General features: G+C 36.5%; 1 protein-coding gene across 2 annotated transcripts; it reads right to left on the minus strand.

The window, feature by feature from the left end:
• Positions 1–221: 221 nt before the first annotated feature.
• On the minus strand, positions 222–20,069 carry cxcl12a (chemokine (C-X-C motif) ligand 12a (stromal cell-derived factor 1)). 2 transcript variants are annotated; one of them, XM_061959039.1, is made up of 4 exons: positions 19,938–20,069; positions 13,507–13,624; positions 9,935–10,018; positions 222–1,163 (listed from the first exon to the last, which is right to left on the minus strand). In XM_061959039.1, the coding sequence occupies exons 1-4, from the start codon at positions 20,002–20,004 to the stop codon at positions 1,142–1,144; spliced, it is 291 nt and encodes a 96-aa protein (XP_061815023.1). In that variant the 5' UTR covers positions 20,005–20,069; the 3' UTR covers positions 222–1,141. The 2 variants fall into 2 exon arrangements, with proteins under 2 accessions (XP_061815023.1, XP_061815082.1); XM_061959098.1 differs by lacking the exon at positions 222–1,163 and having other exon boundaries at positions 9,931–10,018.
• Positions 20,070–25,202: the final 5,133 nt, after the last annotated feature.

Consider the following 25,202-nt stretch of genomic DNA (forward strand, 5'->3'; position numbering starts at 1 on the left):
CCTAATGGCTGCTTGTTCAGTTAATTCCCTGCGAACAAGCAAGATCATTGTCGTGTGACTTGAAAGCTAAACACACTTTCCACATGAAAGTACAGTACACTCGTACATAGCATTTAAGGCTGACATCTGTAACTGCATAATAGCCCACGGTCACATGTAATGTGTGTGTAAGTGTGTGTGTGCGTGTGTTCGGAACGGAAAATCAAAACCAAGACACGCTGTATTGTTGGTTACTTTACTGAATAACTGTATACAATCGTGACAATCAAATGACTGCAGGGCTCAGTTGTGAGAGTATACAGTGCCTAAATGCAATAAAGAGTACAAAAATAAAACATTTATATAACATTCTTATACATATGACAAGGCAACGTGAATGACTATTTTCCCGGATTCTCAACAAGTTATGTGAGAGACACGTCCATTGAGGGATGACAGAATATAAACATAAACAAAGGGGTGAGGGAAGACATCATTTGTGAGTGTGTAAATATTTAGCTACAAAATGTACTATGTTAGATATAAAGTGCATTTTTATCTGCATGACAGTTTCTATTCTGCTGTGTTTTGTTTTAATAGATCCCTGCTATGTTTTCATATCAGGTTGATCTTAATTGGGGTAACAAACTGCGATCGATAAGGCTCAAGCTGTATGATTCCAAACAGTTTGTTCTTATTACAAACTTGTGTGGGTGATCGTGATGTCACTTTATATTATATCAAACCAGAGAATGGTTCAGGAAATGCTCAATTAAAGCCATTAATTCCATAACCAAAACATTGTAACTGTGACTAATATTAGGATTTTGTGTAGCAGAGAAATTCCTCAACGCCAATTCATGTAAAACGTGGAATACATCTTCGTGCGCTGCCTATTGTTACGTCTTGAAACAGCCCTTTATTTGGATAAAGTCAGTATATACATTTATGGTTTGCAGAACAAACACAGATATAATGGCAGTTTGCACAACAGAGGTACTGCATGATTGGTGATGCACTGTGGGTTTGATTTCATGCAAAAGGCTGATAAGTGCTCTGCAACATAGAATTGTGATGATTCTTTTTATATATAGTTATGTGTGATGATGATCATGATGGTCCACATCCTTAATTATGGCTCACAAGGATCTCTGCAGACACATCAGTGTTTGGGTTTTTTCATCCTGGAAGATAAAAGTAAAGATCAATATTATGAAATGATGAATAAATTGACCGTAAACATATGGAGGGTCAAATAAACAAACAAAAAAATAACTTCAATTTGTCATTAATTAATTAAAATTGGAATTAAATAAATACATTCGTAATTAAATATGACATTAATTATTCTAATGTAAAAATCATATTTATTTAATTAGCTATTTAACTATTTAAATAATTATTTCAACAATTAATTATTTATTTTACAATTTATTTCACAATTTAAGTACATATTTCATATTTTTATTGAATTTTTATTCAATATTGAATGATTTGATTATTCCACAAAACAATATTCAGTCAAAGTCAGGGTCCAGACTGAGGCGAAGGGGAAAAAAAACTCATAGCCATAGCACACATAAACAAGTTACATAGAATCAACAAAACTTGCAACAGAGGGAAGGGAGTGGGAGCTGCGGAGGCCGCCTGCTGCTGTATAAGCGCTACTCAGCCGTCCATCGCCCCTAAGTGGAGTCAAGCTCTTATTAAGTAGGTCTTGTTTCCACATACCGTATTTTTCGGAGTATAAGTCGCTCCGGAGTATAAGTAGCACCGGCCGAAAATGCATAATAAAGAAGGGAAAAAAAACATGTATAAGTCGCACTGGAGTATAAGTCCCATTTTTTGGGGAAATTTATTTGATAAAACCCAACACCAAGAATAGACATTTGAAAGGCAATTTAAAATAAATAAAGAATAGTGAACAACAGGCTGAATAAGTGTACGTTATATGAGGCATAAATAACCAACTGAGAATGTGCCTGGTATGTTAACGTAACATATTATGGTAAGAGTCATTCAAATAACTATAACATATAGAACATGCTATACGTTTACCAAACAATCTGTCACTCCTAATCGCTAAATCCCATGAAATCTTATACGTCTAGTCTCTTACGTGAATGAGCTAAATAATATCATTTGATATTTTACGGTAATGTGTTAATAATTTCACACATAAGTCGCTCCTGAGTATAAGTCGCACCCCCGGCCAAACTATGAAAAAAACTGCGACTTATAGTCCGACAAGGTCTAAAATATCTACCGCCAACTCCCGAAAACTACGAGTATATCCCTTTTTGAAAGACTTGCAAAGTTCCAGGCTTCAGACCAAGGTCATCACTGGAGTAGGTTCATGTTAGCACCGCCCACTGACACGCGCTGACACACAGGATCATGAAGTAATCAAATAAGTAATTAAATCATGAAATAACAAAATCAATAAATACATGATTAAACAATTGATTAGATATTGAGATAATTAAAGCATTACATGTAAATCTACATTAAATAAATGAATGACACATTTATGTATTTAATTTCAATCATAATTAATTAATACAAAATAATTATTTAAGGATGTATTTATTTAGAACATTGAAGGCAACCTCCTAATGTTGTTTTTACTACCTCCACAAGATAGCATGTTGCATTTGAAGTATCATATAGTCAGCATTCAGCGATGGTTAGTCTGTAGATGGCGCTTCAAGTTTGTTGTAATTTTACGGAAGAAAATGGAGCTACAGGGTTTACAAGTTGTTTTGTTGTGGCAAAAGGGGAAGTGCGTCCAAATGTCTTCTTTTCTCTTTCTCCCCAGTGTAGGAGACATATTGTATTGATGTCTTGTATTGCGTTTTGTTTTCCGGGTGAAACATCAAAACAGTGTCCATTTTAAAGATGCCAGTTTTGATTGGATGCTTTACCACGCCTTTTCTCCCACATGCAACTATGATTGGCTATTTACTCCAACCCACCTATAGACTAAATTAAATAGGATTGGCTTTCGTCTCTATCAATGTTTTCGTCTCATTTTTATTCGTTAAACTAAATCGTCAATTTATTTTGTCATTATTTTAGTCAACGCGATTTTATTTTCATTTCTAATTTCGTCAAGGGAAAATAGGTTGTTGACGATAACAAGGACAAACATTTTTTGTCAAATAAAGAGGGGGATTGATTGATTGAAACGTGATCTTTTTTGTTAGTGCTAATAAAAACAAGACAAAAAAAACTAACAACTTTTGACGATTAGTCGACTGAGCCAAATCTTTAGATTTGACAATGAAAGCCCCTTAGTAGCTTACAAGGTCAGACCAGGAAGAGGGCGGGATAAAATGCTTGTGGCTAATTCGTACGCAAACACCCTCGAGGCAGTCATTTATCCGTGACATACAACAGCTTTAAGTTTTCTATATTTTGTCTAATTATTTTTCATACAATTTTTGCAATTCCACTTCCACACATCGGAAAGCATGTAAACTAAAGCTGTTTTTATTTTTTTCATTTATTTATTTATTTCAGGCAATTACATAAAAAAGTACAAAGTTGACAACACATAATAATATAAATTAATATAGTGCAAAAGGTAATGTATAGTAATGCATAATTGTCCAGTATTGCCTGAAAGGGAGTGGGAAGAAGATAATTTATTTAATCCCACCCACAGTTTTCCATTTAGTGATTATTCACATGAGTTTCACTCTTACTTTGTTCAAGGATTATAATACAGATGTATCATAGTGGCATTACCACAGGTAAGTTAACGCGATAACAACATGTTAACAAAAAGTTCCGATAACGGCACAATTTCTTTAACGCACGCGCACTGATCATTTTGGACCCTCGGCCCATTCCGTAGCGGGGTGTTGGAAAGTTTGGGGAAACTTAGCTGCGTTCACTTCTTACTGATGAGCCACAAGCGGAAGAATAGCGAGCAGAAACGAACAAAGAAAAGGGTACATTTTGGAAATATCAAGTTTGTAGCAATGGCAAGTTGTTGTCTTGACAAGAAAATACTATTTTTAGCTGTGAGACAACATTACTGCAGCAAATGCCTGCTCCGCGTGTCTTTCAGGGGTGGGAGGTGCTTTACTTCCATGTGTACATTACAGGTCAGGTGCAGTGATAACATAAAATGTATTGTTACCGTGACTGCTTAAGAAAGATGGCATAAAAGCACAACAGAAATTAAAGGGGAACATTATCACCAGACCTATGTAAGTGTCAATATATACCTTGATATTGCAGAAAAAAAAACATATATTTTTTTAACCGATTTCCGAACTCTAAATGGGTGAATTTTGGCGAATTAAACGCCTTTCTAATATTCGCTTTCGGAGCGATGACGTCACAACGTGGCGTCACATCGGGAAGCAATCCGCCATTTTCTCAAACACCGAGTCAAATCAGCTCTGTTATTTTCTGTTTTTTCGACTGTTTTCCGTACCTTGGAGACATCATGCCTCGTCGGTGTGTTGTCGGAGGGTGTAACAACACGAACAGGGACGGATTCAAGTTGCACCAGTGGCCCAAAGATGCGAAAGTGGCAAGAAATTGGACAAATTTCACACTTTACCGACGAAAGCTATGCTACGACAGAGATGGCAAGAATGTGTGGATATCCTGTGACACTCAAAGCAGATGCATTTCCAACGATAAAGTCAAAGAAATCTGCCGCCAGACCCCCATTGAATCTGCCGGAGTGTGTGAGCAATTCAGGGACAAAGGACCTCGGTAGCACGGCAAGCAATGGCGGCAGATTGTTCCCGCAGACGAGCGAGCTAAACCCCCTATCGACCCTAGCTTCCCTGGCCTGCTGACATCAACTCCAAAACTGGACAGATCAGCTTTCAGGAAAAGAGAGCGGATGAGGGTATGTCTACAGAATACATTAATTGATGAAAATTGGGCTGTCTGCACTCTCAAAGTGCATGTTGTTGCCAAATGTATTTCATATGCTGTAAACCTAGTTCATAGTTGTTAGTTTCCTTTAATGCCAAACAAACACATACCAATCGTTGGTTAGAAGGCGATCGCCGAATTCGTCCTCGCTTTCTCCCGTGTCGCTGGCTGTCGTGTCGTTTTCGTCGGTTTCGCTTGCATACGGTTCAAACCGATATGGCTCAATAGCTTCAGTTTCTTCTTCAATTTCGTTTTCGCTACCTGCCTCCACACTACAACCATCCGTTTCAATACATTCGTAATCTGTTGAATCGCTTAAGCCGCTGAAATCCGAGTCTGAATCCGAGCTAATGTCGCTATAGCTTGCTGTTCTTTCCGCCATGTTTGTTTGTGTTGGCTTCACTATGTGACGTCACAGGAAAATGGACGGGTGTTTATAACGATGGTTAAAATCAGGCACTTTGAAGCTTTTTTTAGGGATATTGCGTGATGGGTAAAATTTTGAAAAAAACTTCGAAAAATATAATAAGCCACTGGGAACTGATTTTTAATGGTTTTAACCATTCTGAAATTGTGATAATGTTCCCCTTTAAGGACGGTAAGGAGGAAGTCAAAAGGTGACTTTTGTATTGCAAACAGTCAGGTTAAACATCAAAACATGTCCTTTTCAAACTAATCACACTTTTACCGCTACACTATACATCCGGTTTAACTACATTAAAAATAAAAATTACGATCATGCGTTGTCAAAAATGTTTTGTAGTGTTTTTCTGTGATATTTGCGTCTAAAGAAATTCTAGTACATCTGTTGAGGATAATGGGGCAAGGCGGTTCTGTCTTATAACATCTTCTGGTTGAGTCCTCAAAAAACATTAATTAACTTAATATTAGATTTTATTAACAAATACAGAATGTTAAAACATTGTCATGCAGAGATATGAATACCATTAGCTTGTACAACACGTAATGTACAGAATATCAGAGGCATTTATTCAGATTGAAATATCACATTTTACATTACCAAACATATTTGACAATCAAAGCATTATCGTAACAATCCATATTTTGTGTTATTAAAGCGTAAAACTTGTATCTAAACATGGTATAACTCCTCCTCTGAATGCAAGTGCTCCTAAAGTAGGAATATGAAATGTTTGAAAAATGTCTACATATTACCAAATCTGGTAAGGCAACAACACATTGTGGGCAAAAAATAAAAAATATTTAAACCGTGTTCGTCCTTTTTATGTCAAGCTGTTTAAAAAAAAATCATAATTTTTAAAACACATTTCAGTAAAGCAAATTAATTGTCCACTCATGGTGTTAAAACTTGAAAATTAACTGTCTAGGGTGCACTTATTAAGGATGAAAAATGATATCTATCTGTGATTAATTTTGAGTAAACTATGAACAATGCGATTAATCGCGATACATTTTTTATCATTTGACAGTCCTAATGAAAACACATTAACAAGGTTAGACATGATAATGATATACTTTGCAAACATTAGCCTTGTTATCTTGTTTAAGCGCAGCATAATGCAAAGCTTGCAATGACTTCTGTGCATTTTTTCACACTATAAATAAGCTTGTAAAGCCTCCCCGGAGGCTTTTTCTTAAATTGGAAACTGTAGATCTGATCCAATGCAAACAGTCACCATCTTGGTGTGTTGTCATGCGAATGAGCTGTCACACCTCGCCAGCGACACGCACGACCCCTGAGCTGCTCAGTCGTCTTTTGAGGCAGACAGTCTGACTACGGTTATAATGTCCATCTGTCAGTTTGGCACTGCTGAGAGTGAACGTGGTCAGCTGTCAACTACTGACTTATTGGTGGTCTGGGTTGTAGTTGAATCATTTCAATACATTTTAGCAGTACCGGTTGCTACACCACGGTCACGGAAATGTACTAAAGGTCAACATATAGGCTAGATTTCAACGACAGGACTCATTTCCAACAGTTTGCATACACACTATGAAAGTGTCAGCATGGTTCAGGTCTGGATTGTTTGTTTGTCAGATCAGATATGAATCAAAAAGTGGACCTAAATAACATGCCTGGCACAAATACATTTGCTATCGCTCATAAACACATTATAACGCTACTGGTCTACCAGAGAATAAAAAGACACAGCAGGCGGGGTCAGTGTTGCTAAGCAATAAGATCTCTCTAAATACTCTTATTCAAAAAACGACATATTCGCGACAAATCTAATCAAGGGACTTTTTTTGCAACTCTGACATAAAAGTGTTATTTTTAAAGGGCAACATTATCACAATTTCAGAAGGGTTAAAACCATTAAAAATCAGTTCCCAGTTGCTTATTTTATTTTTCGAAGTTTTTTTCAAAATTTTACCCATCACGCAATATCCCTAAAAAAAGCTTCAAAGTGCCTGATTTTAACCATCGTTGTATACACCCGTCCATTTTCCTGTGACGTCACACAGTGATGCCAATACAAACAAACATGGCGCATAGAACAGCAAGGTATAGCAACATTAGCTCGGATTCAGACTCGGATTTCAGCGGCTTAAGCGATTCAACAGATTACGCATTTATTGAAACGGATGGTTGTAGTGTGGAGGCAGGTAGCGAAAACGAAATTGAAGAAGAAACTGAAGCTGTTGAGCCATATCGGTTTGAACCGTATGCAAGCGAAACCGACGAAAACGACACGACAGCCAGCGACACGGGAGAAAGCGAGGACGAATTTGGCGATCGCCTTCTAACCAACGATTGGTATGTGTTTGTTTGGCATTAAAGGAAACTAACAACTATGAACTAGGTTTACAGCATATGAAATACATTTGGCAACAACATGCACTTTGAGAGTGCAGACAGCCCAGTTTTCATCAATTAATATATTCTGTAGACATACCCTCATCCGCTCTCTTTTCCTGAAAGCTGATCTGTCCAGTCCAGTTGGAAAAGCATCTGCTTTGAGTGTCGCAGGATATCCACACATTCTTGCCATCTCTGTCGTAGCATAGCTTTCGTCGGTAAAGTGTGCGGAACAAACGTCCAATTTCTTGCCACTTTCGCATCTTTGGGCCACTGGTGCAACTTGAACCGTCCCTGTTCGTGTTGTTACACCCTCCGACAACACACCGACGAGGCATGATGTCTCCAAGGTACGGAAAACAGTCGAAAAAACGGAAAATAACAGAGCTTATTTGACTCGGTGTTTGTAATGTGTTTGAGAAAATGGCGGATTGCTTCCCGATGTGACGTCATCGCTCCGAGAGCGAATAATAGAAAGGCGTTTAATTCGCCAAAATTCACCCATTTAGAGTTCGGAAACCGGTTAAAAAAATATATGGTCTTTTTTCTGCAACATCAAGGTATATATTGACGCTTACATAGGTCTGGTGATAATGTTCCCCTTTAACAGAATGCAGCATAATAAAATTCACAAATACCGTATTTTTCGGACAATAAGTCGCAGTTTTTTTCATAGTTTTGGCCGGGGTTGCGACTTATACTCAGGAGCGACTTACGTGTGAAATTCTTAACACATTACCGTAAAATATCAAATATTATTTAGCTCGTTCACGTAAGAGACTAGATTTATAAGATTTCATGGGATTTAGCGATTAGGAGTGACAGATTGTTTGGTAAACGTATAGCATGTTCTATATGTTATAGTTATTTGAATGACTCTTACCATAATATGTTACGTTAACATACCAGGCACGTTCTCAGTTGGTTATTTATGCGTCATATAACGTACACTTATTCAGCCTGTTGTTCACTATTCTTTATTTATTTTAAATTGCCTTTCAAATGTCTATTCTTGGTGTTGGCTTTTATCAAATACATTTCCCCAAAAAATGCGACTTATACTCCAGTGCGACTTATATATGTTGTTTTTCCTTCTTTATTATGGATTTTCGGCCAGTGCGACTTATACTCCGGAGCGATTTATAGTCCGAAAAATACGGTAATTGTTCTACTTTTCATGTTTTTACACATTTTTTGCTAATGCGCCTTGGCTATTAATGTCATTTTTACAATTTTGTCATGAAAAGACTGCAATCCTGTGGGTAAATCAAACGTAGCAAAGACTAAAGATGAGCGTTAAATAAGCTCTAAATTTGGCACATTAGTCAGACCAGATTTGCTCAACTGGCCTCATCTTGGGACCGTCATGTTCCCGCGATCATTAAATTGCGATTCACTTCTTTTTTTTATTTTTAGAATGAAGTCAAATTGAGCATATTTATTTATGTATTAAATGATAGCCTCCAAAATACAGTACATATATATTTTTAAACAAAAGAAAACAATAATATTGAATTAAAATGGTTCATTACCAAAGAAGAAGATATCTAAAATATATTTAAAAAAACACACACAATAAAAAAGTCTGATTAGTATAAATAATTCCATATTTATTTAATACATATTGCATATTTAAAGAAATGTTTTAATAGCTGTCAACAACCCACCCAGAATGGCTTTATGACCCTTTTTGACTGTTAATTATGCAAAATCAACAACTAAATCCTAATGACATTTTTAAGTTGACTACCACATTGTGTCTCTTTTGTTTCTATAATAAATTCTGGATATGATGAGAGGAAATATGGTTTGCTTGAAAATAGGGACTCATTCAGAATTAAAATATGCAGCATAAATCCACCCCAAATGTATCTTTTGCACACACATGCACACTGACACAGCTACAGTATAGATTATGCAGTTTGTCTGGAAAAGATTTCATTGATTATGCAGCATTAATCTTTCAGTTAGTGCGTGGCAGTCATGTGCTAGCATGTTTTTACTACAGGGTCCACACTGAAGAGGCCCGTTAGGAGGTGTTACTCACACTCAACAGTCCATTGAGTAGATGCCTATATGCGCATCTGTTCCCTTTTGCATGCCAATCCTGCTTACTTAGAATGTCAATAGCCGAGGGAAGCGAATTCGCAAAGCGCCAGACGTACAAAGTTAGACGTAACCCGGTGTCATTTTTGTAGGCTCCAGTTTACCAGTGACTTTACAGAGGATTAATGAAGCGGTAAAGACAACGGATGGATGCACTGTACTCACTTGTTGAGGGCGTTCTTCAGGTACTGCTGCAGCCATCTGATTTCGGGATTCATGCACACCTCCTTGTTTGACTTCAGTTTGGCGCTATTCAGAAAGAACATCGCAGGGCTCAGTTAGAGATGAAAGACATGTTGACACATTGATATCAAACAAGGGGAATTAGCACTGCTGTGTTAAGGTTAGCACGAGGAGATTTTTCACACGCATGTACTATTTTGATAAGGACCACAAACAATAAACATTCCTGCTTTTTTCCCCCAAAACATTTGAATACATACCTTCGGGTAGTAGTAAAGAGACCTAAACTAACACATACAATTGGTTCTTAATGTAATTCTAGCATCACACTGGGTCATGTACAGAATAGGACAAGAGTGTTTCAAGTGCAAATTTTGTGAAAGCTTGTTTTAAAAAAAATTTTTTTTACACTTTCTATCTCAGTAATCGTCTTCCTGGTCCAGTTTCTCATTGTGTGAATGCTCCAAAGCATTCACACATATGGTTTTCTACACCAAAATTAATCTATTTATTAAACTCCTTCAACTTCTTCTTCTTCAGATTTTGGCGCACTCTACCTTCCACATTTTCACCCGATTCAAACCGTTTCAACTTCAAACTGTTCAGCCTATTCTCTTGACAAATTCCAAATATTCCCAGATTTTCCAGAATTCCAGGTTTTCCGGGACATTTTTCCCATTCAAAATGAATTGGCCATTTTTCAAACTTGCACCATTTCCACATTTTTCAACCAATTCAAACCATTCTACCTTCAACACATTTCACCATCCTGGAAATTCACACTACCCTTTTTCAAGTTAAAAAAATTCCAGGATTTTCCAGAATTCCTGGTTTTCCAAAGCCCTATTTCTACCCTTGTTTCTGGCGACTACTCCTTCCACATTTTTCAACGCATTTCAACCTTTCCACCGCCAAAACATTCCTCTTAATTAGGACAAAAAACTAAGTTGTTTTTTGAACTGGAAAAATTTCCGGTTTTCCCGAAATTCCGTAATACCATTTCTTAATTCAACATGTTACTACTTCAACATTTCTTAACCAATTTGAAAAAGTCCAACACCAACCATTTCAACTCATTCAGACCATTCAAGTTTTTTACCATTTTCTAAAAAATTCCCGCTTTTCCCGAAATTCCAAAATTTTTGGAAATTCCCATTGGAAATCAATGGGACATTCTTCAAAGTTCTACAACTCCCACATTTTTCATCTGATTCAAACTGATTCAAAATATTCAGCCTGTTTAGGAATTGTGTGTTCTACTTCAACAATTCTAAAAGAATACCAGGATTTCAGTCCAACTTCAGCATTGGAGCATTCACACGCAATTCCTTCAGGAATTACCTCATGTAGTTATAAATTTACTTTTCTCTTTGTACTAATCCTACCAATTTTCTTGCCACCTATGGCATACGGTATATTGCAGGGATATCCAACTAAATTGTTTTTGGGGCCACGTTTCCAAAAAGCTAAGCACCTTCATTCACCCTTCACTATTATTATTATCTTTGTATATTCCGGAGAATCAGTGTCCTCCAAAGGAGACATTTCATTTTGGTCTATTTATTTTAGCATTCTGCTGTTTTTAAGGATGTTCTGCAAAAAAGTAAGTCAAAGATTATCTCAATGACAGCACTCTAGTGTTTTTAAAAATCTGCTGCAAATGTGTGAGTCTCCCAAGTTTTTTTAACTGAACTTGAGGTCCACCAGTTGAATAGCTCAAATGACGAAAAAGAGAGGACCTAAAATAGAACCTTGAGGAACACCACTAGTATAACTAAAGCAGTTGAACAAATGACTACTGACTGCATCTGAAGTAAAGAAGCTAGAGCAACACCTTAGTTACATAAATCACATTAAAAAAAATGCGTAACTGACAAAAAGGAGAGAACTTAAAATGGTGCCTCGAGGAACGCCTCAGTTATGTATATCAAAAGTTTGGAACCCAGTGTTTTATGCTTGCTAACAAGGTTAAAAAGTCAATGCAAGGATCTACCAATGTGTTCATAGTGGTCCAAATTCCTCTATACAACAGAAGTATAAAGATTTAGAAAATATCTATCTCCCAAACTGAATTCCGGAACCGGTATGGTGTCATTCCCGGGCCGGATTTGGCCCCCGGGCAGCCAGTTGAATAACACTGGTATATTGACATCTACTACAATCCGATCCTATTTAAAGGTGTGTATCCACTTTCTAACCCACTGCCACTTCCTGTACACACTTCGGTGGACTCACGCACTTAAAATGCAGTGTGGTCCATGTGTGAGGGAGCGAGTAGTGACAGAGGGGTGTGTGCGCACACATGCAAGCGCAACTCTTTTCTCCGGCCTGTCACACTCCCTGAGATTGATGGTGAGAAATGTCCAGCAAGGAGGAAATCTATTAAACATTTGAAGAGCGGAGTATAAAAAAATGTAATTGTAAAGGATACATGCATAAATTAAAGTTAGCTTCCGGGACTTATTACAGGATGTAACTCAACTCAAGTATTACAAAGCAAAATGCAGTCTGGCAGATTGATTATTTTTACCAGCTTAAAAAGTTTCTAAAGCAGGGGTGTCAAACTCATTTTAGATCGGGGGCCACATGGAGAAAAATCTACTCCCAAGTGGGCCGGACTGGTAAAATAACTTAAAATAAAGACAACTTCAGATTGTTTTCTTCGTTTAAAAATAGAACAAGCACATTCTGAAAATATACATATCATAATGTTGTTGGGTTTTTTTTACACTTACATGTTGCGGTTAATAGTTTTCTATCTTTATTTGTTGTTATTTATACTTTCTGAATAAATTATGTGATAATGTTCATCAGTCAACTCATTGGTGTTACGTTTCAACCTATCAAGATAAACAAATACTATCAAAATCTAATTACAGTATGTTATTTATTTAGTTTGCTCATTTTCCTCGACTGGTGCCCTAACATCATGTGTTTTTTTTACATATGTAGCATAATCTGCAAAGATACAAAGAATTGCTATTGCGACATCTAGTGGACACATTTAGAACAGCGGTTTCTTTCATTCAAAAATTTCGTCTCGTTTTTATACTTAGCAAACTCATCCCGCGGGCCGGATAAAACCTGTTTGCGGGCCCGCATTAGTTTGACACCCCTGTTCTAAAGTATATGAGTAAGTGCACCTATTTCACAAAATGTCATTTTTTTAATCTATTTTTACATTATCATTATCATATTTAAATAATTTATTATTTTTAAATTATTTTAAGTTTGTCAATCAATGGAAGAGATCAGATCAGGTAGACAGCCTTTCCAACACATTAACCATAACACAGAACTGTTAGGGTTATTTAGCTGCAATTATTTACCTATAGGAATAAAAGCGTAAACATGAATTTTATTAAGCGACTCATCGACATTTATCGATTATGGTGACTAATCGTTGCAGCCCTAGTTCACACTTGATCAACAGAACTGTAGTCGTAGTGGAAACCTTCCAGAGTTTTTTTTGACCGAACCAAACATGACAAGTATAAACGTAGGCAAACACTGATCCCTGCAGGAATAACACCCCAAAAAATAACAACCCTCACATGACTTGGAAGGGGCAGTTGGGCGTGTGGATGAAGCGAAGCTCTCGGACGTATCCACGGGGGAGGCTTTTCACTGTTGAACGACAGTAGCATCTTTCCACCAGACTGATGGGCTTGGCTGTGGAGGAGCAAAGGGATACATATGATGAATATGTGATGATAAATAAATAATGATAAATGGGTTATACTTGTATAGCGCTTTTCTACCTTCAAGGTACTCAAAGCGCTTTGACAGTATTTCCACATTCACCCATTCACACACACATTCACACACTGATGGCGGGAGCTGGCATGCAAGGCGCTAACCAGCAGCCATCAGGAGCAAGGGGTGAAGTGTCTTGCCCAAGGACACAACGGACGTGACTAGGATGGTAGAAGGTGGGGATTGAACCTCTATGCACTATATACACATAATATCATAGAATTAATGTATTTAAAACTGATCAGTTATATAATGACCATAATGGTACACCGCGATTTGGCTTTTATTGTGGAATCAACACAAATGGATGAATCTGACGGTCTTAGGTTACTATAATGTCACCTATCTGACATCAGATCAGGGTTTTTGGTGTCAACATAGCCTCATGGTCATTGAGTTTGACTATTATTCACATCAAAACTTAGAAATAAACTTGTGATTTCCCACACAGTACACATTACAAGTGAAGGCTAGGAAGTAGGCTTGCGCGATATAGATGATATACGATATAAATTACATGGATTTGGCCAACGATAGAGATTTTAATACTATCGTTATATCGTGATAACGCATGTCAATGAAATATTCTAACTGTGTCCCGAAAATTTGACAGCGAAAAGCAAACGAACGCTTCCTCAAAGTACCGTAACATTCTCGCTAACAGGCTAGAAGCTAATGTCCGTCCACAATGCAAAGCAAATTCTATGTCAGCAATCCTTGCCTCCATGGCAGCAAATAAACTAAGTTTTTTACACGTATCATCTCTGAAGGGCGAGGAATAGCTAAACATGCTACCCTGAACACTGTAGGAGCATATGCTAACTGCTAAGCTAAAGCTCTTGATTAGAAACAGAGGTGGGCGGATCGATACAAATATTGACAGTAACGATACAGGATACAGTGTCAATATAGGGTCGATACTACAGTGGTTAGATCAATATGTTTCATCATCAAAACAATTTTTGTTGTTTGTCAATGTTTACAAACAGAGGAAATAAGTACCAGGACACAGGAGGGCTTTAAGGGCAAAAACAAAAGGATATAAATCCTACTGAGTAGTAGGAAATCATTTAAATATTTAATTGATGTTGTCCCACCGACATCCTGTGTTTTTGTCTGATTATAATTGTAATAAAATATTGAATCATTCAATGCACTTGAAAATTTGAAGTTTCATTACCAGCATTGGTATGGCCCACACTGGTGTTGGATCAATACCCAAATTTGTGATATCGTCCAAAGCTAATGTAAAGTATTCAAACAACAGAAGAATAAGTGCTTACAGTATTACATTTTAACACAGTGAGAATATAACAATGTTACAACAGAAAGTAACCAGCTAATAATACGTTTGAGGAAATAATACAACCGGAAATGATGCAATATGTTACCCGACCGCATACGTCAGTAGCCAAATAAGAAGCCTGGTTTTAAAATGTTTCTGTTATCATTTACATACCAAATAGTATATTGTGATGTATATCGTTATTGCAGGAGGCTGCAATACATATGGCGATACAGATTCGAGGACATATCGACTATTCTAAGCACCAAGTGATGTCGCTATGTGGATGAAAACAGTTCATACCCAGCCTTTGGCTAGTGAGAATTAAAAAATAGAATCTGAGAAACCGTCTTCCGTCATTAAAGTGTTCTGTTTTAAAACATTTTGCCTTTCGGTGAAATACATAAATGGACATAGACAAGTCGATAAAACAATAACAGTGTGCTGCTACTGCTCAGAAGAGATTGACAATTTTGCTACAAACTGTTGCACTTTCTGAAAAACAAAACATCCATCCATCCATTTTCTACCGCTTATTCCCTTTGGGGTCGCGGGGGGCGCTGGAGCCTATCTCAGCTACAATCGGGCGGAAGGCGAGGTACACCCTGGACAAGTCGCCACCTCATCGCAAAACACTGTAAATATGAGGTATGATGCAATTCCAAAACGATTCATTTATAAAACAGAACGATTTGATGCAATTCGATTTAGTGTATGAATGATTCCATACGATTAAATACGGTGTATGAACGATTCGATTTTATGGTTAACATTGGTTGATGGACACATTCTTTTTTACACAAGATTTATTAGATTACACAGCTGAATCTTATCAATTGAGGGGGCTGTATCCGACATATTAGATTACGCAGCTGAATCTTATCAATTGAGGGGGCTGTATCAGACATATCCGCCACTTGCATTGGTTTATTGTTAACAACCCTACTGTAAACTAGGCGTGTTCAAAGAGTGGGCAGGTAACACAGATTGTTTTTTTTATTAGCCTGCAGCTTATTCCAAGAATACGATTGGTTATTGGTGTAATATTAGATATGACACTCAATGGCTTTGTCACCTATACACAAAGCTTATAATGCAGTGTATAGACACACATTGGATTTCTTTAAACATCTTTAAAAGCACAAAATATATCAAATTCTCCCCCTGAGCCCTTACATTTTTCTGTATGCCCATTTATATATTATTTTTTAAATTGTATTTAATGGACAATTACCCGCCAGAAGTTTGCAGTTTTGTTATGTTGCATTTTTGAAAATATCATTCAACACAAAAGCTATTTAGTTTCATGATTATGTTTTCCCTGATTGAAGTGACAACGAATTAAGCCGTGACTTTAAACCCGAACTACGTACCCAACCTAAGTTATTATGGCGTAACCTTACACCCCTATCAAATATCCAATATCATCTTTTCAAATGCAAATACAAAATTACATTTGCAAAGTGTATTTCGGAGCACATTATTATGTAAATAACACATCAAGTCAAATGAAATGCAATATTAAATATGCACATGAGACCACAGCATTAGATACTTCACTAATAAAAGTGCTTATACGGCATCTAAGGGAGGAAGATGGGTGAATATTAAAATATGGTAATGTCATTTTTGACACACGCAGAAAGGGTCACGCTCTACCAGTTGAGAATCACTCTTTCAGATTAGTTCATGCATTCTATAAAATAACCCATCTATTTATTAAATAAGTTGAATTGCTCTATCTCGTGGTCTATTAGGATCATTACAGTTTCATTAAACTTTCCAAGAAATGTGTCAAAATTCAGTCCAAATACATTATTTTTGGCACAGGTTAATACGGCAACAACTACTTTGAGAATGCACAATGTTAATGAAAAAAAAAAATCAAATATGTCCTATTGTAGCAGGATAACAATATTCCATCCATCCATTTCCTACCGCTTATTCAATATTTAAATAATTAATTAACAAAAAAATTAGTAGGTATACCACCATACCGTGAATGGAGCATATCTGAGATGCTTTTTGATATATTATCCATCTAATTTGAGGCATATATTTACAATTTTACACAAAATAAATAAATCAGATTTACCAAAATTATTGATCATAAAGTAATACTTTTAAAGAGTAGAAAAAGGTAACCAAGGGACTATTGCAGGAGCTACAGTATGTGCTCTTGTGTGTCCTCCTTTTGCAATCTTGATGTTTCTGTGTGTTTTTTTGCCTTTTGGATCGGGTCCCTGCGGGACTGCGCATCAAGTAGTTGCACTTTCGTGACTTTTGTAGTGCTGTTTGGTGCTTTTGGATCTGCCTCGGGGGAGCCTTTTGACCATGGCCATGTTTGCACCGGAGATTGTAAATAATCAAATGTAAATAATCAAATGTAGATACTTATTCTTATGCTTTCTGATCTTTCTCTTTGTGTCCACTACTTGCTGTACATATCCTACCAAGTCAGTCTTACACTGTTCCAAAGTCCATTTCTCGGATGATGCAATTGTTGATGACTGAAGTGTTGATATCAACCAGACCTAACCTCCCCAACCCCTCCACATCCCACACCCCGGATTGTAAATAATGTAAATAATTCAATGTACATACTCTGATGATTATATTGTGTGATGACTGTATTATGATGAGAGTATATATCTGTATCATGAATCAATTTAAGTGGACCCCGACTTAAACAAGTTGAAAAACGTATTCGGGTGTTACCATTTAGTGGTCAATTGTACGGAATATGTACTGCACTGTGCAAACTTCTAATAAAAGTTTCAATCAATCAATCAAAGACCTGCGGCTGGCTCTCTGCCACGCCGGAGTCCGCGTGGATAGACCGGAGTAGATGCGGAGGAAGAAACTGTGTTGTGGAGCTAGCATTGAGAGTCGGTATGGACAGATTCTTCCTCATCCACGCAGACAGGGCATTGACTGAGAGCTGGTGGGTAGCTTTGTTGGGTTTGTTCCTGTCTCTGGCCGCAGAAGCCACAGTGGATGTTGCAATTGTATTTTTGTTTGTTTTGTTGTTCGTCTATGCATGGTGCGATCGTTTGCGTGCAATATGTGTTTGTTGCTCATTTTTTGAGTTTTTCGTTGTGTTTTACATTTGTAGCTGTATGTAGAAATGGTGTTGCTGAAGTAATTGCTGGTTGCATCAGCGTTTTGCGCTTATAATTGTATGTCCATTGTGGTCTTTGATGTTTCCTTCTTGTCTTTATGTGTGTTTTACCTTATTGTTGTGGACTTTTTGTATCTGAACTGCAACGACATCATTTCCCATAGTGGGATAAATAAAGTACCGTATTTTCCGCACTATAAGGCGCACCTTCAATGAATGGCATATTTCAAAACTTTGTTCATATATAAGGCGCACCGGATTATAAGGCGCACCTATGCATCCATTAGATGGAGCTGCGCTAAAGGGAATGTCAACAAAACAGTCAAACTTTATTAATAGATTACAAACCAGCGTTCTGACAACTCTGTTCACTCCCAAAATGAATAAACAGCTGTTTTATTATTTTCCCCGAGGTAAAGTCAGTGACGTGGTGTTTTGTTTATCTTTTAACAACAGCAAGGTATAACATGTAGTGCAACATCTATATCACAGAGTGGAGGGGAACTTTTCCCTGATTCAATAAACACGTAAAAAAACAGTGATACTGTTACGGTAAATCAAACGTTCACAATATAGTAGCACTCGAAATAGTGCAGAGCAATAACAATATCAATAACTCAACGTTGCTCAAACGTTAATGTCACACAACACAACACACAAAATAAACATGTAAAGCTCACTTTGTGAAGTTATTCCTCATCCACGAATCCCTCAAATTCTTCTTCCTCAGTGTCCGAATGAAACGCCATTGATTCGTTTATGTTAAATTCTCTTGCTGCTGCTTTATTCCCGTGTTCTACTACGTGACTGATCGTCTTAAGTTTAAACTCTGCGTCGTAAGCGTGTCTCTTAATAGGAGCCATTTTTGGGTTAGAAGCGCTTCTTCTTCTACGGGGGAAAATGAACTCGGCGGCTGTTTACTGTAGTTGCGAGACCTAAACTTTATGAAAATGAAGTTTAGGTTTGTTGTGGCTCAATATTGGTCCATATATAAGGCGCACCGGATTATAAGGCGCACTGTCAGCTTTTGAGAAAATTGGAGGTTTTTAGGTGCGCCTTATAGTGCGAAAAATACGGTACATCCTATCCTATCCTTCATGCAGGCATACACCTGCAATTACAGTGTCAAAGTTGATGGATGTTCATGATTACAGTTCAATCTCTTCAGTAATTGGTGGTCACAGTTGATTTATAAGGAAAATAAACGGTGTTGATTGTTAGTAGTGTTCAAAAAACCTAACTAAAATGCAGAAATACGCAAACATGTATGCCATTAAAATGGAACTAATAGTAACCTAAAAGAATGCCATATTATTCAGTGAGTCAAAGTGAGAAGATGACACATTTACGGGGTGGAAAAACAGATGTTAGCTTATTAAGATCTATGCTAATACAATTTTACACCTGATACCATATTTGCATGATAAAGAGGTCGCATCTTTCTGATGTCGCCAGGCAGACTAGCTGGCTTTTTTTCTTAATGCTGGTCCCATTTGGTCTTAATTAAAGCGTAAATAAAATAGAAAAAAAACAAATAAACGAATAACTCACACACGCACCTACTGATTACGCGCGAACAAATTACTCTATTTTACTACCAAACATGATTAAAACGTTTTAAAAAGAATGAAAATAATATGAAATACCATTATAAATCATGCTATATTTTAGGTGAAAGGGGAAAAAAAGAGTTACTTTACGCACACGCGTTTGTTTATGACACATTATGATATCTTGCACGTGAAACTGTATCACTAAAATAGAAACACGTGAGGTTTTGGACAATAAATGGACCACAAAAAGTGATAAATGTGCTTTCTTACCTTGCGACGGAGGCACGTATGTGAGCAGTAAGAGCACAGCCACGACTGCGAGTAACTTGACGTCCATCCTGGTTTAACTTCTTGTTGGTGCTCACTGTAAAGTCCAGAGGAGATGTGAGGCGCTGAGAAACCACACCGCGTTAATGTCAGCATCACTGTAAAGTTGCTACCACAGGAGAAAAATAGTACTTCCTGTGTTGCTATCAAAATAAAAGTCCTGCACGGCGACAGTTCGCCTTTTAAGGACTTCTTAGTGGGTGCTAGTGAAAAAGATTTTTTTAATCAAACACAAACTCGTAAAGTATTTATGTGGATAAAAAAGGCGTATTAGCGTATATCTGCTTTAAAATATTTTTTTGTCTTAGATCCATGACAAAAGAAAATATATTATTTTTTATTTTGGTGGCTGATATCTTCGTGTCTGATTTTAAGTGATATGATACACAGTTGCATTAAGAACAGTAAGTTTGACTGCAAGTTGGAAGAAGTAACAGTACGTAAAGTGTCCAAATAAAATGAGAAAAAAAACAAAGTGTCATCCAAAACTAAGATCATGGTGACGATAAAGTTAGATTTGTTTTTTTAATTCAATTGTCATTTTACACAACAAAGTCGTAATATTATGAGAAGAAAAGTGTAATAAAAATTGTGATAATAAAGTTATTATCGCAAGTGAGAAAAATGCAAATTTACATAAAAATGGATTTGTAATATTACAAAGGGCGAATATTTACTTGAAAAATACATAATACCAGAACAGATTTGTTTTATTTGAACATATATAGTTTTCAAGATGATGCATCACATTTTTACATTTTCATTACAACATGTCCAAAAAGGAGTAGGAAGAAGAAGCGGCGTGCCAGCAACTTGACGGGTTCCTGGTTCAATACCCACCTTCTACCATCCTCGTGACATCCGTTGTGTCCTTGAGCGGGACACTTCACCCTTGCTCCTGATGGGTCATGGTTAGGGCCTTGCATGGCAGCTCCCGCCATCAGTGTGTGTGAATGGGTGAATGTGGAAATAGTGTCAAAGCGCTTTGAGTACCTTGAAGGTAGAAAAGTGCTATACAAGTATACGGTAACCCATCATCATATTTAATTCTACCCTTTTTCCACTTCATATCAATTACTTACACGTGTTTGCTCCCTTTTCTTTGTATGTATATATATACATATATATATATATATATATATATATACATGTGTGTGTGTGTGTGTGTGTGTGTGTGTGTGTGTGTGTGTATGTATATATATATATATATGTGTGTGTGTGTGTGTGTGTGTGTGTGTGTGTGTGTGTGTGTGTGTGTGTGTGTGTGTGTGTGTGTGTGTGTGTATGTATATATATATATATATATATATATATATATATATATATATATATATATATATATATATATATGTGTGTGTGTGTGTGTGTGTGTGTGTGTGTGTGTGTGTGTGTGTGTGTGTGTATACATACAAAGAAAAGGGAGCAAACACGTGTAAGTAATTGACCTGTGGGATGTTCCAAATAAGTGTTTGATGAGCATTCCTCAACTTTATCAGTATTTATTGCCACCTTTCCCAACTTCTTTGTCACGTGTTGCTGGCATCAAATTCTAAAGTTAATGATTATTTGCAAAAAAAAAAAAAGTTTATCAGTTTGAACATCAAATATGTTGTCTTTGTAACATATTCAACTGAATATGGGTTGAAAATGATTTGCAAATCATTGTATTCCGTTTATATTTACATCTAACACAATTTCCCAACTCATATGGAAACAGGGTTTGTATATATATATATATATATACTGTATGTATATATATATGTATGTACTGTATATGTTCACTCCCTGTTCTTGTATGTACCGGTACAGGGAGTGAATATATATACATATATACACACACACACACACACACACATATATATATATATATATATATATATATATATATATATATATATATATATATATATATATATATATATATATATATATATACATATATGTATATATATATATATATATATATATATATATATATATATATATATATATATATATATATATATATATATATATATATATATATATATATGTGTGTGTATATATATATATATATATTGTGTATATATATATACGTATATATATTCACTCATACAAAGAACAGGGAGTGAACATATACAGTATATACATATATATATATACAGAGTATGTATATATATATATATACAAACCCTGTTTCCATATGAGTTGGGAAATTGTGTTAGATGTAAATATAAACGGAATACAATGATTTGCAAATCATTTTCAACCCATATTCAGTTGAATATGCTACAAAGACAACATATTTGATGTTCAAACTGATAAACTTTTTTTTTTTTTTTTTTGCAAATAATCATTAACTTTAGAATTTGATGCCACCAACACATGACAAAGAATTTGGGAAAGGTGGCAATAGATACTGATAAAGTTGAGGAATGCTCATCAAACACTTATTTGGAACATCCCACAGGTGAACAGGCAAATTGGGAACAAGTGGGTGCCATGATTGGGTATAAAAGTAGATTCCATGAAATGCTCAGTCATTCACAAACAAGGATGGGGCGAGGGTCACCACTTTGTCAACAAATGCGTGAGCAAATTGTTGAACAGTTTAAGAAAAACCTTTCTCAACCAGCTATTGCAAGGAATTTAGGGATTTCACCATCTACGGTCCGTAATATCATCAAAGGGTTCAGAGAATCTGGAAAAATCACTGCACGTAAGCAGCTAAGCCCGTGACCTTCGATCCCTCAGGCTGTACTGCATCAACAAGCGACATCAGTGTGTAAAGGATATCACCACATGGGCTCAGGAACACTTCAGAAACCCACTGTCAGTAACTACAGTTGGTCGCTACATCTGTAAGTGCAAGTTAAAACTCTCCTATGCAAGGCGAAAACCGTTTATCAACAACACCCAGAAACGCCGTCGGCTTCGCTGGGCCTGAGCTCATCTAAGATGGACTGATACAAAGTGGAAAAGTGTTCTGTGGTCTGACGAGTCCACATTTCAAATTGTTTTTGGAAACTGTGGACGTCGTGTCCTCCGGACCAAAGAGGAAAAGAACCATCCGGATTGTTATAGGTGCAAAGTTGAAAAGCCAGCATCTGTGATGGTATGGGGGTGTATTAGTGCCTAAGACATGGGTAACTTACACATCTGTGAAGGCGCCATTAATGCTGAAAGGTACATACCGGTTTTGGAGCAACATATGTTGCCATCCAAGCAACGTTACCATGGACGCCCCTGCTTATTTCAGCAAGACAATGCCAAGCCACGTGTTACATCAACGTGGCTTCATAGTAAAAGAGTGCGGGTACTAGACTGGCCTGCCTGTAGTCCAGGCCTGTCTCCCATTGAAAATGTGTGGTGCATTATGAAGCCTAAAATACCACAACGGAGACCCCCGGACTGTTGAACAACTTAAGCTGTACATCAAGCAAGAATGGGAAAGAATTCCACATGAGAAGCTTAAAAATGTGTCTCCTCAGTTCCCAAACATTTACTGAGTGTTGTTAAAAGGAAAGACCATGTAACACAGTGGTGAACATGCCCTTTCCCAACTGCTTTGGCACGTGTTGCAGCCATGAAATTCTAAGTTAATTATTATTTGCAGAAAAAAAATATAGTTTATGGGTTTGAACATCAAATATCTTGTCTTTGTAGTGCATTCAATTGAATATGGGTTGAAAAGGATTTGAAAATTATTGTATTTCGTTTATATTTACATCTAACACAATTTCCCAAACGGGGTTTGTATATATGTACAGTATGTATATATTACATATTCTTTCATTGTAATCCTCTTCTTAATCCTAACCTCTCACAACATTTGATTTATTTTCAATATATCAATTCTCTTGTCACCTATGGCATATATTGACGTATACTGCGATCAAATCTGATATACAGGAGTGCATCGACTGTCCAACACACTCCAGGGATGGGCACCTTTCATTATTATATGGATATTGTACCAATTCTCGGTGCCTGATTATCGATACCAGCACTCAACAGTACTAATTTTTGGTGCTTTTGTGTGCCTTAAAATGTGTTAATAAATGTAAATTTTTTAATAAGTTACAATTCCAAGACAATAGATGGTAGTAGTTTATAGAATGTAATTTTATGAGAAAAAAGTCAAAATATTAGTATTTTTTAATGTAAAAGTCATTGATATTACGAGTTATGACATGACGATAACGAAGTCCAGATATATCATTAAAAAAAGGGCAAAGTTTTACATTAAAAAGTCACAAAACAAGAGAAAATCGGTAATTTTATGAAAGAAAAAACAAAAAATTTACAAGCATAAAGTCATAATATTACAAGAGTATTGTGGTTATATTATGATGGTAAATCCTCATTTTTGCCAAGACTTGGACTATGGTGTGTTTGTTTTCCCGAGATGCAAGTAAAGCTGGACCTGGCGTGAAGGTGAATACATATTTATTTATAACACTCAAAGGAACAAAAATTAAACGCCCTCAAGGCGGTTGTACAAACTTGACTAACGAAACAAAAAGACTTGGACGTGGGCAAAAAACTGTGAACAATTAAACAAAAACACTAACTGTGGCATTAAAAAACAAAAAACTTACTTGGCATGGACTATGAAGTGCGCAGAGGTAAAAATGTGACAGGGGTATGAATCCGGGATTTCGCCAGAACGACGAACTGAAAACAATGAACTTAAATACTACCGACATGATTAACAAAAACAGGTGCGTGATTTAAAACGTGAAACAGGTGCGTGACGTGACAGGTGAAAACTAATGGGTTGCTATGGTGACAAAACAAAAGTGCACAAAAAGTCCAAAAACAAAACCGAACATGACTAAAACAAAACATGATCACACAGACATGACAATTTTAGAGAAATAACGCTTTGATATTATTAGAAAATGCAATACAGTATTACAAAGGAAAACATTATTTACGATAACAATTTCAGAAAACTGCGGCAGCAAAAAAAAAAAAGCCATTAAAGTTCTAATATTACAAGCAAAAACTCATAGGATACCTGTGCTGATTTAGTATAGTACTTTCTTCCATCTAAATGTGTCTAACGTGATTAATATGAGAGACATTCTCCGTGGACTGTAATGTGAATACACCATGTTTATTTCCAACATGTATGTTGAGAAGAAGCAGGAGACGTCCGTTTATTTTTAGTCATGGTTTGTCTTGTCTCGGGGTCTTCATTAGGCCAATTTAATGTAAAGTTAG

The sequence above is a fragment of the Nerophis lumbriciformis genome, linkage group LG02 (assembly GCF_033978685.3).
Source record: "Nerophis lumbriciformis linkage group LG02, RoL_Nlum_v2.1, whole genome shotgun sequence".
Taxonomy (NCBI): domain Eukaryota; kingdom Metazoa; phylum Chordata; class Actinopteri; order Syngnathiformes; family Syngnathidae; genus Nerophis; species Nerophis lumbriciformis.

Coding starts and splice junctions, on each gene's coding strand:
- cxcl12a (XM_061959039.1), bottom strand. CDS start 20,004: ATGGACGTCAAGTTACTCGCAGTCGTGGCTGTGCTCTTACTGCTCACA. Junction 13,625..19,937: donor ATACGTGCCTCCGTCGCAAG/GTAAGAAAGCAC, acceptor GCTCCTCCACAG/CCAAGCCCATCAGTCTGGTG. Junction 1,164..9,934: donor CTGAAGAACGCCCTCAACAA/GTGAGTACAGTG, acceptor TTTATCTTCCAG/GATGAAAAAACCCAAACACT.